The 18,396-nt window shown below is 44.9% G+C and overlaps 1 protein-coding gene across 1 annotated transcript in view; it reads right to left on the bottom strand.

Moving 5' to 3' along the window:
* Positions 1-10,730: 10,730 nt before the first annotated feature.
* The window catches only part of LOC123069775 (ubiquitin-like-specific protease ESD4), a 34,813-nt gene continuing 27,147 nt past the window's right edge, over positions 10,731-18,396 (bottom strand). The window contains exon 9 of the mRNA XM_044492717.1: positions 10,731-10,862. Coding sequence (XP_044348652.1) covers positions 10,800-10,862 — 63 coding nt within the window. The 3' untranslated portion in view covers positions 10,731-10,799. The remainder of the gene's footprint in view (positions 10,863-18,396) is intronic.

Here is an 18,396-nt window from a genome sequence, read left to right as displayed (position 1 = left end):
TGGAATTACTCACGCATGGTGGTGAGCATCATGAAATTGGTGATGGAGGATGGTTGGTGATGACGACGGCGACGAATCCCCCACTCCGGAGCCCCAAACGGACTCCAGATCAGCCCTCCCGAGAGAGATTAGGGCTTGGCGGCGGCTCCATGTCTTAAAACGGGATGAAACTTTCTCTCTGATTTTTTCTCCCTGAACGTGAATATATGGAGTTGGAGTTGAGGTCGGTGGAGGTCCAGGGGGCCCACGAGATAGGAGGGCGCGCCCTATAGGGGGGCGCCCCCTGTCTCGTGGACAGGCCGTGGGCCCCCTGGTGTATTTCTTTCGCCGAGAAATTCTTATTAATTCCAAAAAGTGCCTCCGTGGATTTTTCAGGACATTCTGAGAACTTTTCTTTTCTACACAAAAAACAACATCATGGTAGTTCTACTGAAAACAGCGTCAGTCCGGGTTAGTTTCATTCAAATCATGCAAGTTAGAGTCCAAAACAAGGGCAAAAGTGTTTGGAAAAGTAGATACGTTGGAGACATATCACCCCCGACCCCGGCGCTCGCCCCAGTCTCCCCCGACCCCGGCGACCCTCGGTGTCGTGCCGTCTCCCCCGACCCCGCCTCGCCTCGGTGCCGTGCCGTCTCCCCTGACCCCATCTCTCTCTCTCTCTCTCACACTCTCTCTCTCTCTATCTCTCTCTCTCTCTCTCTCTCTGCCCTCTATAAGCCCTCTCCCCTCCCCTCTTCTCTACTATTTAGTGCTAGTTAGTATGAAAGAACCCTAGGCTATTTTTTAGTGTAAGAAAAATAGAATTGATTATATAGGCTTCTTGCATTTTTTAGTTAAAGCAATTGTTATTATTTAAATTTTATGGTGCTAGTTAGTTAATTAGAATTAGTATGAAACCTAAGACAGATTAGTTAAAGCAATTGTTGTTAAGTTTTTTAGTTAAAGCAATTGTTGCTATTTAAAAAAATAGAATTTGAAGTGGACAAATTAGTTAAAGCAACTGTTGCTATTGTTTAGTTCTATATTTTTCTTCCTTTTATATGCAAATTTGAAGTGGACATGTGATATGTGGACATGTGAGTTGGACATCTCATATTTGGAATTTGGACATGTCATTTTGACATGTGATGTTTTGGACATGTCATATATGGAAAATAATGATTATGTGTAGGGTAAATGATCCGACTGGCCTATGTTTTGCGGGAATGTTGATTCATTTCTGTTCCGGTGAATTTCAGGTGCTCGATATGTCCACTTTTTAGCAAAGGTCATGCCGAAATTTTCCGTGAATTTTGGCATGACTTGAGCTAGAAAGTAGGCATATCGAGTGTCGGGAGTTGCTGGGAAACGGCATTCTGGCAAACATAGATCTTTTCTTATGTCATTTCTCTTTTTTTATAGTTTTAGAATTAAACGAGGAGGCTTAATCATAGGAAACATGTCGAACAACGAAGAAACCAGGCCTTCTGACCAAGATGCAGACGAGATGGATTATGATGGTAAACAATAGTACCTCGACTTTTTGTCTGCTAAGCACAGTCAAGGTTTGCAGGTCGGCCTCAATGATGGTACTGATTCCGACATCGACACCGACAGCGCCGGCACCGCTGGCGGCACCGAGACCGGCGGGGAAGGTACCGGCGAAAGAAGCAGAGGATACGAAAACCTAACAAACTCGGCATTGGACGACTGTTGATCACAAAGATGGCACCTGGCAAGTTTGAGCCATTAGAGCCGGAAGAACCTTGCAAGTGCTATGGGAACCAAGTAGGATGCATCCTACGGGAATGTGTGAGCATCAACGACAATGACTTAAGGAGTAAAGAACATTTGAGGTAGTTGCTCCTGACAAAGTTGCAGAAGAGATTCAAGTTCCCCGACCGGGATGATAGCATAGAACAATCGTGGGATGATCCGAAGATGAAAAATATTAACAATCATGCCATGGGCATGTTCAGCAATGATTTGGCCTCTTGTAAAGGGAGGGTGAAATGAGCTATTGAGGCTGAGGAACCCCTGTCCAAGATTTTGGAGGAAAATCCGACACTCACTTGAGAGGAGTTCGAGAAGTTCAAAGACACTTGCACTACCGAGGTAGCTAAGGCTAAGGCTACGAAATTCAAGAGCCTTCAGCAAAGGAACACGGGGAAGCATCGCCTCAGAAGTCGTGGCTACCTCGGTAAAAGGCCCATATGGGATAAGGAGGACGCGGAATGTGAAGCCGCGGGTCTCCTAGATCCCTTTGCGAAGTTCACCAACCCCTTGGAGCATGACTTCAACAGGTCCCGCTACAAGTGGGACAAGGAAAATAAGGTTTTTTACACGGACCAGATGAGGAGATTGATTAGAATACTAGTAATTATTCTTTTACCTCCTTACATTTAGCTCCTGATCAAGTCAACTACACATTCGTAAACGATTCACGTTCCTTCTGTAGGAGAAGCAACACCAGCTTGCAGCCGAAAGCCCTACTTCGCCGATGAGGCCCAAGTGGGACACCCCTCTCAACCGGGCCTTGAACAAACTTAAGGGACTTCCTTTGGGCCAGCGGCCACAACATGTGGCATGTGCATAGTGCTGGAGATGGCGCCACGTGGAAGGTGTTTTACAATAAGGGCCCGGAGGCCAAGAAGCAGCAAAATAAGTTTCGTTAGGCGGACATCAACGAGAAGGTGAAGCTTGCGATCAAGAAAAAAGCAGTTGAGGACACGCAAAAAGCAGCCGAGGAGAGAAATGAGTTGCTACAGCAGGCAGTCGATGTAGCCGCAAATGCCTGTAGAAATGATTTTGCTACTAACTTGGTCCCGACTATCATCAACTGGACGAAGGAAAATCCAGACAAGATGGTACATGATTTCCCCATGCCCAGTTTCGTCACGAGAAACTCTGTGAACAACACCACCGCACCATCACCTGCTCACGCAACCGGGCCTGCTCTCGCACACGCACCCGCACCCGCTCATAGAAGCCCGTCCTCAGTCTCTAGTGCGCTAGGAGGGCCTTCTTCTTTGGCTGAGCTCGATGCACTCACGGTAATTACATGTCGCACCAACATATATATCTAGAATATTCCATTTTCATTGCCTTTCGGATGTTTTACGCTGCAGACATGTGTTTGCAGGCCGACGAAACCCCGTGCACCATACTCAACTTGATCAAAGGCCATAAGGTGGACGTGGGAAAGGGGGTGATAACGAAGCCCTCGCAACTCACGTTCCACAGCCAGCCAATGCCCGCTTGTCGAGTGTGAAATCGGGGCCCAAGGATTTTCCTCCTCCATTACGGCTAGTGGGAGAGGACGACGAGACCCCGCTGCGGATTGGAAGTTGCAAGGGTTGCGTGCTGCTATGGCCGAAGAATCTTCTTCGTCTGGAGCCGGTCGTGAGCACACCAATAACCACACATCAACAAGCATGTATGGAGACCACCACCCCACCTACGCAATTACCAGCTCCTGTAGTGTCGGGTGAGAGTGACGGACGACGTGATGAAGGGGGTCCAATAGTGGCTGATGTAATCGGACCCATAGAACAAAGAATGGATGAAGAGATGGAGGAGACGGAGGACGCAATGGGTTTCCTCAATACATGCACCTATGACGGTGACTTAGATATGATGAGTCAGCCATATGACGAATCGGGCTATCAGCATGCTGATGAGGATATGGATGATATGCCCGGGCAGGAATGTCCTAGCAGGTATTGCAAGAAGTCTCTCGTCATGAAATCCTCACAGGACACGCCTAAAGATGCTGCCTCAACACAGGCTCAACTCGCCGGTGGTCGTACAGTGCTTAGCCCGGCAACACTGGGGAAGGGGTTAAGGAAGGGTCTGGAAGGTGTGCCCAAGAAAAAGGAGAGGAAGAGACCGGGGAAGATAGGCTCAGCTACCTACAAACTAGCCAGATCACATAGCAGCCATACGGTGGATTTTGGAGAGTGTGTACCCGTCAAAGGTGCGGCCATATTCCATGTCACGGGCGAGCCGATGCTACCGCCAAAATCGCTGGAGGCACTATCAGGGGATCTTAGGAGACTGCACAACCATGTGCTGTCGACTGAGAAAAGCCTACTAGCCTCAAAGGATCCAAGATATCCAACATACGTGGCTCGTGTGCCTGAGGGGAAGATCTACGTCAACACACGGCCCACGGAGGTGTTCTTCCTACGGTTTAACCATATCTTTGAGATGTTTCTGACAAGGTGACTCGATTTTACAATCGTCCGCCTTTTGCACTGCATATGAGCTCCATCATGAAGAGAGAAGAAGTCTTGCAAATCTGTGTGGCGGATCTGTACTACATGCACGAGTCCTTCTTGAGTCTCGGCGACTTTGAGCGTGAAACTGATAGGGAGTACCTCCAAAACTTCATGGTGCACACTAAGGACCAGGAAATTGTCCTCCTGCCTTATCATCCAAAGTAAGTCAGTTCCGGACAACCCTTTTGTACATTTCAATCATTCCTTCTCGCTCATATGGATAATAATTTGAGGTGCCTTTTTCCCTGCAGCAACGGGCGCACTGTCCTTATCGTTCTTTACTCGCGAGTCTCCCACGCTGTGTATTTCGTCCCTACCAGAAACTACGAGAAGAAGGACTACACCCACATAATGAATATTCTAGATGATGCTCTCCAGGGATTCAGCATTAGGGGTGGCCACCTGCAGATCAGGAAACAAAGGAACAAGAAGACGGGTTTCTTGCCTAAAACTAACTTCTGCTGCAGCCATGTCCCAAAACCAAGCAACAAAGATGGATTCTACCTCCTCCATCTCATGATTGAGTTCAGCACGGATCACCAAAAGCTTCGCATGACAAGCAGAAATGATGATCATATCCGCAAGTGGGTAGAATCTCATGGAGAAGCGGATTAAAAACTTAGAGATGACTTCTTTCGCATCCAAAGGGACATTGCGACGATCATTATGAAAGAAGTCGTCGATGAGAAGGGGATGTTCCACCATGGCCCTATATTGTGAGCTGACGCCCGAACTCGCATAGGCATGCAACGTCATGACCTCACGATGTTCAAGTAGCTAGGGACCATCCTTGATGATATGGAAGGATGGAACTTCTAGTGATTTACGATGCCGATGATGATGATATGTGTCGGTTGAACGTGTATACTTTCTGTAGCGATGAAACTTTGTGATGTCCACAGTCCCTATCGAACTTGCGTAACGCTACTTTTTTAGTTTGGGTACGATAACCTGTGTACCTCTAGTTAAATAGTTTGCGTACTATATGTTGCATGTAGTTGCTAACCCTTTCTTTTTTGTGTTGCTCTAATATATTTTGTTGCATATGATTGTACATTCTCTTGATAAAGATGCATCTCTAACAGGTACCTAGATTCTTGATGGCGAAGAAGCAGTTCTATGTCGTGTACAAAGGGAAGGTTCCGGGAGTGTATGACGGACGAGTGGCCTGAGTGTCAGGTGCAAGTGGATGGGGTCTCGGGCGCCGGCCATAAAGGCTTCAAAAGCAGACAAGAAGCAGAAGCTTGTTACTTGAGGTTCACGCTAGCGCGAGAGAGGACTCGTAACCGCCGCCTCATGTACTGCATAGTTCCGCTCTCACTCGTAGTGATAGCTCTTCTCGCGTATATCATTGTTTAGATGGATGATGATGTAGTAGCAAGTATTCGAGACTTGTATCGCTATTTTCGAAATGATGACGAGAGACCACTTTATGTTGGATGATGATTATGATGATGACCACCTTGTACCGCTATGTATATGCTATGATTACATTTGTATGTGTATGATATGCTAGAGATTATTGTATAAAGCCCTAAACAAAAGTCAGCAGCACAAAGTATGGAGCAAAAAATATATTCAAATACTAACAATAGTAGCGCGGGGTATGGCATTAGCAACAGCGAGTTCTTAGTAGTAGCGCTCTTTTTACAAGGGCGCTGCTGCTATTATCAACAGCACTTGTTTGCAGACCAGCGTTGTTGCTATCCCTAGGTAGCTGTAGCACTGGCCAGGCCGCGCTACTGATAAGCATTAGTTGTAGTGTCGTATCAGTAGTGCGGCCACCTGTGCTACTGATAAGCATTTAACCTGCGCTACTGCTAGGCTTTTCCCTAGTAGCGAGGCAACTAGCAAAGGGTTTGAATTTTAGATCCCCCAACACTTGTACACACACGCTGCTCCCTCGAGGCACTCTTGCCGGGCTAGAGCATGTTGTGTCTTCGTGTTCCTCGAGATCAATCCACCATAGTAGGAGGAGGGTTTTAAACTGCAAAGCGGCCCAAACTTAGGTAAAAAGAGAGATGTCCATCATCGTATTGTCCCCTATTGTTTCTGCTCTTTGTGCAATGTGACTTTCCCCTTGCCAAACCACAAAGGGGCACCCCTGCCCCATAGATGATCGTGCTTCCACGCCGACAGCAGGTGGGAAGTACATCTCAAACTCATTTAGTATCACAACGATCTCTTCTTGTAGCCTTCGGAGCTGCTTCACACGAATTGACTTTCAAGAGATAACGTCAAAAATGTTGCAGAGACCAATAAGTGTGTCATAGACGTGCTTGTCCATTATCCCTCTAAGGGAAACAGGTAGTATCTGCATCATCATCACATGACAGTCATGAGACTTCATCCGCTGAACCTTATCTTCTTCGTGTCTAGAAATCTACTTATCTTCCCAAAGTAACCGGAACTAACTTTGATTCTGTTAAGGCACTTGAAGAATTGATCGATCTCCTTCGGACTTAAGGTAAAGCAAGAAGGGGGCGATAATTCTCTTCCTTCTTCTTCACTTTTTTGCCCTTGTCCCGCGCCTCCGTCTCCGTCTCTAACTCCATCTCCTCTGACTTTTTATAGGACGGCATTTGGAGATCTGCCATGATGTTCAAATCTTCCAAGTGTCTTCTTGCCTTCGGCCCATCCTTGGTCTTATCTGGCATGTTCATTAGTATTGCAAGCAAGCTCTCAAGGGCATTCTTCATGATATACATTTGATCAAGGCAATGAGGCAAGTCGAGTTTTGGCCAATTCTCCAAGTCCGAGAAAACAGACATCGTCTTACATTCCTTCAGCAGCGGCTTTGGCGCCTTTTTCATCGTCATTCCTAGCGCGGGGCACCGTTCCTAGTTTTTCAACAGCTCATTGGTTTTGGCACTGCTCCACTTACGTGGAGGTCCTCGATGCTCAGCCTCACCATTGAATAGATCTCCATGGTTTCTCCATGGGTCATCCTTCTGAGCCATCTTCGATGCCCCATGTACATGATTTTCCTAGACCCGCCATCTTTCTTTAGCTACTGAGATGTTGTAACATCCATGCACCACGTGCATCCGCAAAATCCATGGCACACCTGTCCTACGACATATCTATAACTGATATAGTCGTGCTACGTCATTTTCAGCGCAGCTCTCATATAGAAATACTCGCCTTTGCTGGCATCTCATGTCTTCGCCGGTGTTTTCCACAACATGTCTAAGGAATACTAAACTCCTCTCGGTAATGGTGCTAGAAAAAGGTCTTGATACCTCCTTTTATTGATCCGATATTGGGACAGAAAAGTGTATCCCGCACCTATTTCCCCATAGGTGACCCTGGGTTATCAAACCCATGAGAGGAAGATTCCCATGAAGCAATATTCCCGAGCAACTTATGTTAAAGTGTCAATTCCAGCTTTTGACCGGATCAGGCAAGCAAATAGTGATTCAAACACTTATAATAAAAAGGGGTACATGTATGAGGTCTTAATGCATATAACCATGTATTTGTGTTAGGACCAGATATGATCTCAACTTGTGCGCTAGAAGTCATCCATCGATATGTGCTTGTGACAGACCGAAGTGGGATGTGTCCAAATAACATCTTGACCGGCACAAGTCCTGCATCAAGAATCAATTGTCCTACCACAGGAGCTATCCGTTGCATGGGGTTGCCTCGATAATTAAGATAATGAAATCATACAAGAGCTTTGGGTGTTCAATGACTACACCTCATGTGTCCCCAAGGATATGATCCATGTTACCCTACTAAACCTTACTGTCGGTATAACACTTCACGGTCTCCTTGCTCCTAGCCTCACCAGTGCTCAACCTCCATGATCCTAGGTACCTGCAGGGATGAAGATCACGGACAAGACAAGAGACATCTACAGAACAATTTTATTTCATATATATGAAACATTATTCAAAGCCCTTCCATTGATCCCCACAACAAATACATAGGGTTGCAAGGCTCATGCCTCAATCCATTCCTCAACGAACTACTCACACATGGAGATCAGATCCCGAGAAGAAAACATTGAAGAACACATCTTGAAGATTGATTGATTGCAAATATGTCTTGCAATGATTGCCTTGTGTGATGCACGATTACAAGTATGAACTAGATGAGGAAGCACTATGGGGGTGATGGTGGCTATGGAGATGGCGGTGGCTAGGGTTTGTGGATGAATATAATGATGTTCTGGCTGCTGTCGACGCTCTCCTCTGGCCTCCTCTATTGACATTTTGATAGGGTCCCATTATAAAAGTTGTTCAGGTGGACGATCTGCCTCGGTTTCCATGCCATACGATCGCTCATACGGACGCACTCACCCATATGAGAACGACATCTTTTGTGTTGTTTCCACATAAACGCTTCCTGTTGATTCCTTCTTCCTCCATTTTTCTTCCTTTCCATTTTCACACGTGATTTCTTCCCTTTTTAGCCCATTTCCTGTGGAAACGCATCAAGAGAGGATTTGTGGAATCCTTTGCATTCATTAGTCATTAGTAGCAATATCGGAGCGAATATCTTTTTTTGAATGAAATACCTCGGTTTAAACAAGGATGAATGAGTGTAAACATATCACTCATCATCTATTAAGTAGTATTAAGAAATTATGACGTTTTGTAGCACTGAGAGCACGCACAAAAAAGTAATCAATAGATTTTGATACGAGCACCTCAACCCTAAACCCTAAAAATTTGATTCTAGTATGGTATAAACTCTTCCATGGTAGAATTTACAATGTACTACACTCTAAACTACAACAAACCATTTTGTTATCCATTTTTTTAGGCCACCTAACATTGTTTGTGACACCAAACATTTTCTGTGAAACTACAAATTGTCTCGAAAAATGGGCATGCCTAGTGACACCCAAAAGCATCGCAGAGTTTCACGCCAGAACATCGCTGAAGTTGCCGAGGATGCTGCCCACAAAGGAAACACCTAGTGACGGTGGATCGTCACAGAAAATGATTTTAGGCGACATTTCCTGTTTCGTCACCGGGGGTTTTGTCACTGAATGGAGCAAATTTTGTAGTGGCCCTACTTCAAGTAATTTTGACCTTTTTTGTTTGTAAATATGTCATGCTGAGTAGTTTTTCTGAAACATACATACTTAGTCATAAATATGCATTTCTTTTACCACATTGTGAAACTACGGCTAGGGAGTCGTCTAGTTCATGGCAACTCTTGTTTGCTTCAGAGTGAAGCGTCGTTGTTTGCTCCGTAGTGAAGCACAAGCACTAGGAGACACCATTGTCGAAATCAATTAGGAGGAGGTAGGAGATAACAACATTCCTTGAATTAAGATGGTATTAGTTGAGAAATTCGTTAATCTCAGCCACTTCTTATGGGCACATGAGAACTTTAAATTTTTCACCAATTAAAATTTGTTTTTGTGACTGTTTGGATTAGATTGATTTATTGTGGCTTTATCAATGGCTATAGTATATTAAGATGTGGGCATTATGTGCATTGCTTAACATGGATGGATATTTTCTTAACAAATTTCTATTGAACTTGTAGTTATATCATGGTTGAAGACTGCAAAATAGAATTAATCATTTTAAACAAAATACCATTTAATCGTTGATTAATATTTATTCCCGTTGTAACGCACAGGCATGTTTCCTAGTGAATAAATAATAGAGAAGCCCCACTAATAAACAAAAACAAAAATCCCAAAAAAACAGTGGTAAATCGACTTATTGTGCCTCAAGTAGACCGTGCCCTTCTACTATGACTGAACTTGACCCCTTCTTAGTTAGCTCCTTGCATTCGAGCACTATAGCCACGGCAGAACCCACATGTCGGTCTCCTGAACTACCATCACTACAAAACTGCTATCAGATTCTATCATCAACTTGTTACACCCACATAATCACTTCAACTGTAGGCTATTCAAAATTAACACCATTTCTGTATTGCCATATTTTCAACTTCTTTCTACAAGCTTAACTGACATTGCTCCGTGGAAAAGAATGAGTTGATTTGCATCACACAAATTGTCACTGCACTAACCCGGGTCATAGAAAACATAACGCTCACAGGCAGGATGCAAACAATGAACTTACATCATGCTAAAATTATATACTCCCTCCGTCTCATAATATAAGAGAATTTTTTACAGCGTTTTAGACACTACAAAAAATGCTCTCATATTATGGGACGGAGGGAGTAGCATACTTCTCAAAGTCCGTAACCATTCATTAAATAGGCATGCCTATTAAATGAGTTCCAACCATACCCTCCTTTCAACACTCTGGCTCTGCAGTCTAACAGACGGACATAACACGACGATTGCAAGTTTGCAACGCCCTTTCCATCAGCCGATGGCTTTCTGCGCCAAGAACGTCCACTGTGGTAGCCAATTCACATGATTTAATGCAAGCTATTCTGAAGGCTTGATCCTTGCAAGATGCCTGGTTTGAACCAGAGCTTCAGAAATCCTTGCGTTTGGTACTCCAGGGAAAGCATAGATGCATTCTACTATTAAGTACATACACTTGCCTCCAGTTTGCACATTCCTTTTGTTTATACCTATGATGCGCCTCTTCATTATCCAGCCCTCAAATTCAATATTTCCTTGGCAGTCCTCTGACGAAAATAAGGCATGTGTTTCTACAAAACACAACCCATTCAAAACACCATATTAGTTTATTTAGCATATAGTAAAAAGGTTATTCAGATCATGTTGAATACATGTTAAAAAGGTTATTCAGATCATGTTGAATACATATTAAAAAGGTTAAAAGTAGTACCTGCCCAAAAGTAGTGCTAGACCGGCAACACCTTCATCTTGAGTATATTCGGAGTCGGAGTGATAACTTCTCTCGAGTGGTGGTCGGAGTCGGAGCCGGATACCATTCACCAACATGAGCTTCATGTCTTCATTTTGTGTAGCTCCTTGATGACTTGTCCTTCCTTTCCGAATCCTTGCTCCTTCGAGAGGTTCTTCATTCATAGTGATCATCTCTACTCCTTCTCTCTCTTGGTGGTGATTCTTCCCTTTTGCTTCTTATTTTAGGTGAGTCTTCTCTTCTTTTGTATTGAGCCGTACACTCATTGAAGTAGTGTTCGGGTCTTCCACAATTGTATCAGTTTCGCTCACGACTGGAAGATCTTTTGTCATTATAGGACCTTGACTTGGAACTTCTTTCCTTGCTTCTACTCTTGTAGAATTTGTTCAAGTTCTTCACCATTAATCTCAATTCTTCATTAAAGGCTTGTTTCTCATTTGATGATGTAGGAGCATCACATGAGGCTTTGTAAGCACCACTAGACTTGTTGTGAAGCTCTTATTTGTCCTTGAGTGACATCTCATGAGCAACAATTCTTCCAATGACTTCGGTTGGCTTGAGATCTTTGTAATTTCGCATCATTTGAATCAATGTGCACACGGTATCATATTTTCCATCCAAGGCTCTCAAGATTTTCTTGATGACGAATTTTTTGGTCATCTCTTCACTTCCTAAGCCGGCAATCTCATTTTTGATAAGTGCAAGCCTAGAGTACATTTCGGCGACACCTTCACCATCCTTCATTTTGAACTTGTCAAGTTGACTTTGAAGCACATCCAACTTGGATTCCTTGACGGAGTCAGTACCTTCATGCATATCAATCAAAGTATCCCAAATTTCCTTTGCATTCTCAAGTCGGCTGATTTTGTTGAATTCTTCGGGGCATAATCCATTGAAGAAGATATCGCAAGCTTGAGCATTGTATTGCAACATCTTCAATTCTTTCGCGGTAGCTTCATGGTTTGGTTCTCTCCCATTAAAGAATCCACCTTGCAAGCCAATACACACAATATCCCAAATGGCAGGGTTATGTCCAATAATATGCATTTTCATCTTAAGTTTCCAACTAGCAAAATTAGTACCATCAAAGTAAGGATCTCTATGGTGGTAATTTCCCTTGCTAGACTCCATACTCTCCTAGGTTGTGAAACCAAGGCTATGATCACCAAAACTATGGAAATCAAGGCAAATGGAGACCAAAGCTCTGATACCACTGGTAGGATCGAAAGTATGTCTAGAGGGGGGGTGATTAGACTACTTGACCAAATAAAAACTTAACCTTTTCCCAATTTTAGTTCCTGGCAGATTTTAGCAACTTAGCACAAGTCAAGAAATCACAATACAATTCAAGCAAGCATGCAAAGAGTATATGAGTAGTGTAAAGTAAAGCATGCAATTAGCAAGAAAGTAAATGGAGGAGTTTCGAGGGAGCAAACGCAATGTTGACACGGAGATTTTTGGCGTGGTTCCGATAGGTGGTGCTATCATACATCCACATTGATGGAGACTTCAACCCACGGAGGGTAACGGTTGCGCGAGTCCACGGAGGGCTCCACCCACTAACGGTCCACGAAGAAGCAACATTGTCTATCCCATCATGGCCATCGCCCACGAAGGACTTGCCTCACTAGGGTAGATCTTCACGAAGTAGGCAATCTCCTTGCCCTTACAAACTCCTTGGTTCAACTCCACAATCTTTACGAAGGCTCCCAAGTGACACGTAACCAATCTAGGAGACACTACTCTCCAAACGGTAATAGATGGTGTGTTGTTGATGAACTCCTTGCTCTTGTGCTTCAAATGATAGTCTCCCCAACACTCAACTCTCTCTCATAGATTTGGCTATGGTGGAAAGATCATTTGAGTGGAAAGCAACTTGGGGAAGGCTAGAGATCAAGATTCATATGGTAGGATTGGAATATCTTGGCCTCAACACATGAGTAGGTGGTTCTCTCTTAGAAAATGAGTAGTGGAAGTTTAGGTTTCTTCTGATGGCTCTCTCCATGAATTAATAGTGGGTGAAGGGATATATATAGCCTCCACACAAAATCTAACCGTTACACACAGATTCCCAAACTCGGTGGGACCGAATTAGCAAACTTGGTCAAACCGATCCAGGCAAAAATGTGAACGTTAGGATTTTCAGTGGGACTGATATAGTCATCTCGGTGGGACCAATATGCTAGGGTTAGGGCATAATGTAATCTCGGTGTGACCGATCGCATAAACTCTGTGGGACCGATTTCAGCAATAGGTACACAGAGGGTTGGTCAGGCAAACTCGGTGGCACCGATTTGCTCACTTTGGTGGGACTGAAGTGTTATTAAAAGGAAATAGGGAGTTTGCAATGAAGACTTGGTGGGACCGATTTGCTCATTTTGGTGAGACCAAAATGTTATAAAATGGAAATAGAGAGTTTGCAATCCCATCTCGGTGAGACCGAGATCCCTATCGGTGAGACCGAATTAACTAGGATTTGTGGCGGTGGCTATGTAAAATGAAACTCGGTGGTGCCGGATAGATCAAATCGGTGGGGCCGAATTTGACTTTTAGGTTTAGGACAAATGTTGAAAGGAGAAAGTGGTTGAGGGTTTCTATAGCATATCACAAAGCATTTTGAGCAAGTAACCAATTGAGTAACACCTCATCCCCTTTTAATAGTATTGGCTTTCCTATGGACTCAATGTGATCTTGGATCATTAAAATGAAAATGTAGAGTTTTGAGCTTGTTGCCAATATATATCCTTTGCATTTTGAGGGGTCCACATCTCTAGTCCATTCCATGCCAATCATTGAACTTTCTGAAATGATTGTCTTGAAAGATCATTAGTTCAATGAACTATATGTTGTTAAGAATTACCAAAACCACCCAGGGATTAGTTGCACTTTCAGTGTGCCAAGATATTTTATATCGCATCCCACATGATTCTTTCTAGTAAACTGTTTGTGGTATACCTGATTTTTTTTCATTATGTTTTGAAAGACAAAATGGTGTTACGGAGGGAAAGGATGGTGTTTGAATTGCTAGGACATTTATGTACAGTGAACATGCACCTACATGAGTGTCGTGTTTAAATTTGGAATTATTCCGGGTTCGTTTGGCATTTTTATGGATTAATTGAGTTTCTCGGCATTTAATGTGCATAATTCAACTTTTAACTACAAGCACATGCTCCAGTGCCCCAAAGTTTGTTTACAAATCACATGTGTGTATTTGGGTGAATTTATAGGTCCCATGCAAGAAATGGGAATGAAATTCAAACATATGGGCATCGCGGCTCGGTCAGGAACATTGAGAAACTTGGTTTTTAAGTTCCTGAAAATCATGAAACTTGGCATGGTGTCATTTCATGGCACCAACATGTTGTGGTAAAAAAGTTGGCCGCATTTGGACAAGTTTTTCGTATAAGCTTCTTGCAAACCGGAGCTTCTCTCGAGAAGACTCGTGGTTCCCGAGGGGGGACGTGTCACCTTTGTGTTCGAAATGATATACGCTGCCTCCCTCCCCCCCCCTTATTTTTTACAGAGGCAACATACAACTATATGAGTGTCGTATGAGAATTTGTAATTATTCCGGGTCCGTTTGGACTTTCTACATTAATTGAATTGCTGGTCATTTAATATGCATAATTCAAATTTGAACTACAAGCACATGCACCAATGCACCAAAGCTGGTTGAAAAATCACATGTGTGTCCTTGGGTGAATTTCTAGGTCCCATGCAAGAAATGGGAATGAAATTCAAACATCTGCGCGTCGTGGCTCCGCCGGAAAGATTGAGAAACCTGGTTTTTTAATTGATGTAAATCCAAAATACGCCTGAAAATCATGAAACTTGGCATGGTGTCACACTACTGCATGTCCTGCTAACGCGGCACTATGATCAGAGACCCTTCGACAAACTGTGTGCGATGCAATAATCGCAAACGGTGGTGTAAGAGAACCGTCAAAAATGTGCAAAACGTTTGTGATGATGGATGCATCAAATACGATTAATATTTTAGTTGCGTCTGTGATGCAGGGCATACGGTTCAGTTCAATTAACTGTTTGCGTTGAGGAGGAACAAAAGAAACGGGCAGCCAGATGAAGGCGCGTGCGATACACAGCATACAGTTCATTCAGATGAACTGTTTGTGATTAGGCAACACAAAAGAAACGGTCAGCCAGATCAATGTGTGTGTGATATACAGCATGCGGTTCACTCGGATGAACTATTTGTGTTGAGACAAGAGAACAGAAATGGTTCAATATAACAAGATGTGTGTGATACGCGGCAAACAGGTATGTAATCAGAAATGTGTGGGAAGACCGATAACAACACAGATGATTCCTGTTAACAAGATGTGTGTGTTGTGGGCAAACAATTGCTGGTATACAATTGTCAGTGATTGATGAAATCATCACCGACGGGTTCCCTTGTTTAGTCCGTGTGCGATGTGATTTGCTCTATCTACAGAGAATCAACATATATACTTAAAAGACAGCATTGCATAACCAAATTAAGCATACAACTAGACAAGTGACTACACAGATAACATTTTCACACACCAAAGTAAGCAACTACATGCATACTAAACTGGGAACAAGGATCTAATTAATCATCTACTTCTTGTTGTGACGATGCTTGCCATTGCTCTGTGCTACCTCTTGAGCATGTGTTGGTTTTCCCTTCAAGAGGAAAGGGTGATGCAGCAAAGTAGCGTAAGTATTTTCCTCAGTTTTTGAGAACCAAGGTATCAATCTAGTAGGAGGCTACACTCAAATCCCTCGTACCTGCACAAACAAATAAGAACCTTGCAACCAACGCGATAAAGGGGTTGTCAATCCCTTCACGGCCACTTGCAAAAGTGAGATCTGGTAGAGATAATAAAATATTTTTGGTATTTTTCTGATATAGATTGGAAAGTAAAGATTTTAAAATAAAATAGATTGGAAACTTATACGATGGAAAATAGACCCGGGGGCCAAAGGTTTCACTAGTGGCTTCTCTCAAGATAGCATAAGTATTACGGTGGGTGAACAAATTGCTGTCGAGCCATTGATAGAAAAGTGCATAGTTATGAGAATATCTAGGCATCACTACAGGAATCAGCTACTTTGCCGTCTGCCATGGCGGACGGCAAAGGCACGAATGGCGGACGGCAAAGGTCTTTGCCGTCCGCCACGGACGGCAAAAGTGGACGGCAAAGAAAGGGTCGGCAAACAGCTTCTTTGTCGTCCGCTTTTTGAGGCGGACGGCAATGAGTCCTTTGCCGTCAGTGGCAGACGGCAAAGAGGGGGGACGGCAAAATAACCCATGTTAGTCCGTTAGGTGGCTAACGGTAGCCTTTGCCATCCGCTCTCTTAACGTTTTCTTTGCCGTCATCCAAATGAAACTACAGACGGCAAAGAGTTTTTTTTATATAAAAAAATGACATGAGCGAAAACGTTCTGAGGTCGGCTGCAGCTCCGGTGAGCGTCGGTGGTCGTCGGACCTGCCAACTCCGGCAACTGCTGCCACAACCAGAGGAGTTCTAGCGCTCGGGGAGGCTTAGACATGACGGGTTCCGGCGAGGGACGACCAAGCGGGGTCTGGCGAGCGGCGGACTCGATCGGGACCGATGAGGGATGGCCGCGGCGGGGTCCGGCGAGTGGCCGAGAGGATGAGGCTGGGGAGACTCGGCCGCGGCGGGGTCGGGCGATGGGAGGCCACGACAGGGAACGGCGGGGTCGAGCAAGGGGAGGCCGCAGCAGGGAACGGCGGGGTCGGGCGAGGGGAGCCCGCGGCGGGCAACAGCGGGGTCGGGCGAGGGGAGGCCACGGTGGTGAATGGCGAGGAGTGACCGCGGCGGGGAATGGTGATAGGCAGAGAGGCGGAGTCCGGCGAGGGGTCCGGAGGGCGCCGTGGCGCCATGGCCGCGGGTGATGGGGCCTGAGGCGACGGGTGACGGTGTTGGGGCCGCCGGTGGCGGCGAGCTCGGGTGCACGGCCGGAGGAGCTCGATTGAGCACGAGCTCGCGGTTCCCTCCTATGCCAAATCCAGCGGCCGGCGTCGTTTGTTCGTTTGTTTGTCATACAGAGAGATATGAGAGATAGAGAGAGATATACGAGAGTGAGTGGGGGTGGGGCAGGATAAAGGAGAGAGAGAGTGATGGGCCAAGAGAAAGAACATGGTGGGGTGGGGCTTCGGGGTGAGCTGCGCGCCGTCCATGGGTTGGCTGCCCGTGCGATCTGATGATGCCACGTCATCAATCTGTGTGGTGTGCTTTCTCTTTGCCGTCCGCCAGCGGACGGCAAAGATCCATACGGCGGATGGCAAAGATAAAGCGGACGGCATCCAACACGTCCATTTGACCCACGTCTAGTGGGGCCTAGCTGAGCTCTTTGCCGTCTGCCTTTTTGGGCCTTTGTTGTCCGCTAGCGGACGGCAAAGAAGTGGCTGATGGCAATCTGGTAATTTGTCGTCTGCCTCTTCTTTGCCGTCTGCTTTTCGGAAGCAGATGGCAAAGACCCTCTTTGCCGTCCGCAAGCGGACGGCAAAGAAAAGGCGGATGGCAAATTCCCTGTTTCCAGTAGTGCATGATCATGTATATAGGCATCACGTCTGCGACAAGTAGATCGAAAAGATTCTGCATCTACTACTATTACTCCACATATCGACCGCTATCCAGCATGCATCTAGAGTATTAAGTTCATAAGAACAGAGTAACGCATTAGGCAAGATGACATGATGTAGAGGGATAAACTCAAGCAATATGATATAAACAACATATTTTTATCCTTGATGGCAACAATACAATATGTGCCTTGCTGCTCCTGCTGTCACTGGGAAAGGACACCGCAAGATTGAACCCAAAGCTAAGCACTTCTCCCATTGCAAGAAAAACCAATCTAATAGGCCAAACCAAACTGATAATTCGAAGAGACTTGCAAAGATAACAAATCATACATAAAAGAATCCAGAGGCAATTCAAATATTGCCCATAGATAATCTTTATCATAAACCCACAATTCATCAGATCTCGACAAACACACCGCAAAAAGTATTACATCAAATAGATCTCCAAGAAGATCGAGGAGAACATTGTATTGAGAATCAAAGAGAGAGAAGAAGCCATCTAGCTAATAACTATGGACCCGAAGGTCTGTGATAAACTACTCACACTTCATCGGAGAGGCTATGGTGTTGATGTAGAAGCCCTCCGTGATCGATTCCCCCTCTGGCGGAGCGCCGGAAAAGGCCCCAAGATGGGATCTCGCGGGTACAGAAGGTTGCGGCGGTGGAAATAGGGTTTTGTGGTGCTCTCGGATGTTTTCAGGGTATATGAGTATATATAGGCGAAAGAAGTCGGTCAGGGGAGCCACGAGGGGCCCAC

The sequence above is a fragment of the Triticum aestivum genome, chromosome 3B, assembly GCF_018294505.1.
Source record: "Triticum aestivum cultivar Chinese Spring chromosome 3B, IWGSC CS RefSeq v2.1, whole genome shotgun sequence".
Classification (NCBI taxonomy): Eukaryota; Viridiplantae; Streptophyta; class Magnoliopsida; order Poales; family Poaceae; genus Triticum; species Triticum aestivum.
The sequence above is the reverse complement of the archived record's forward strand: the minus strand, read 5'-3'. Positions and strand labels throughout refer to the sequence as shown.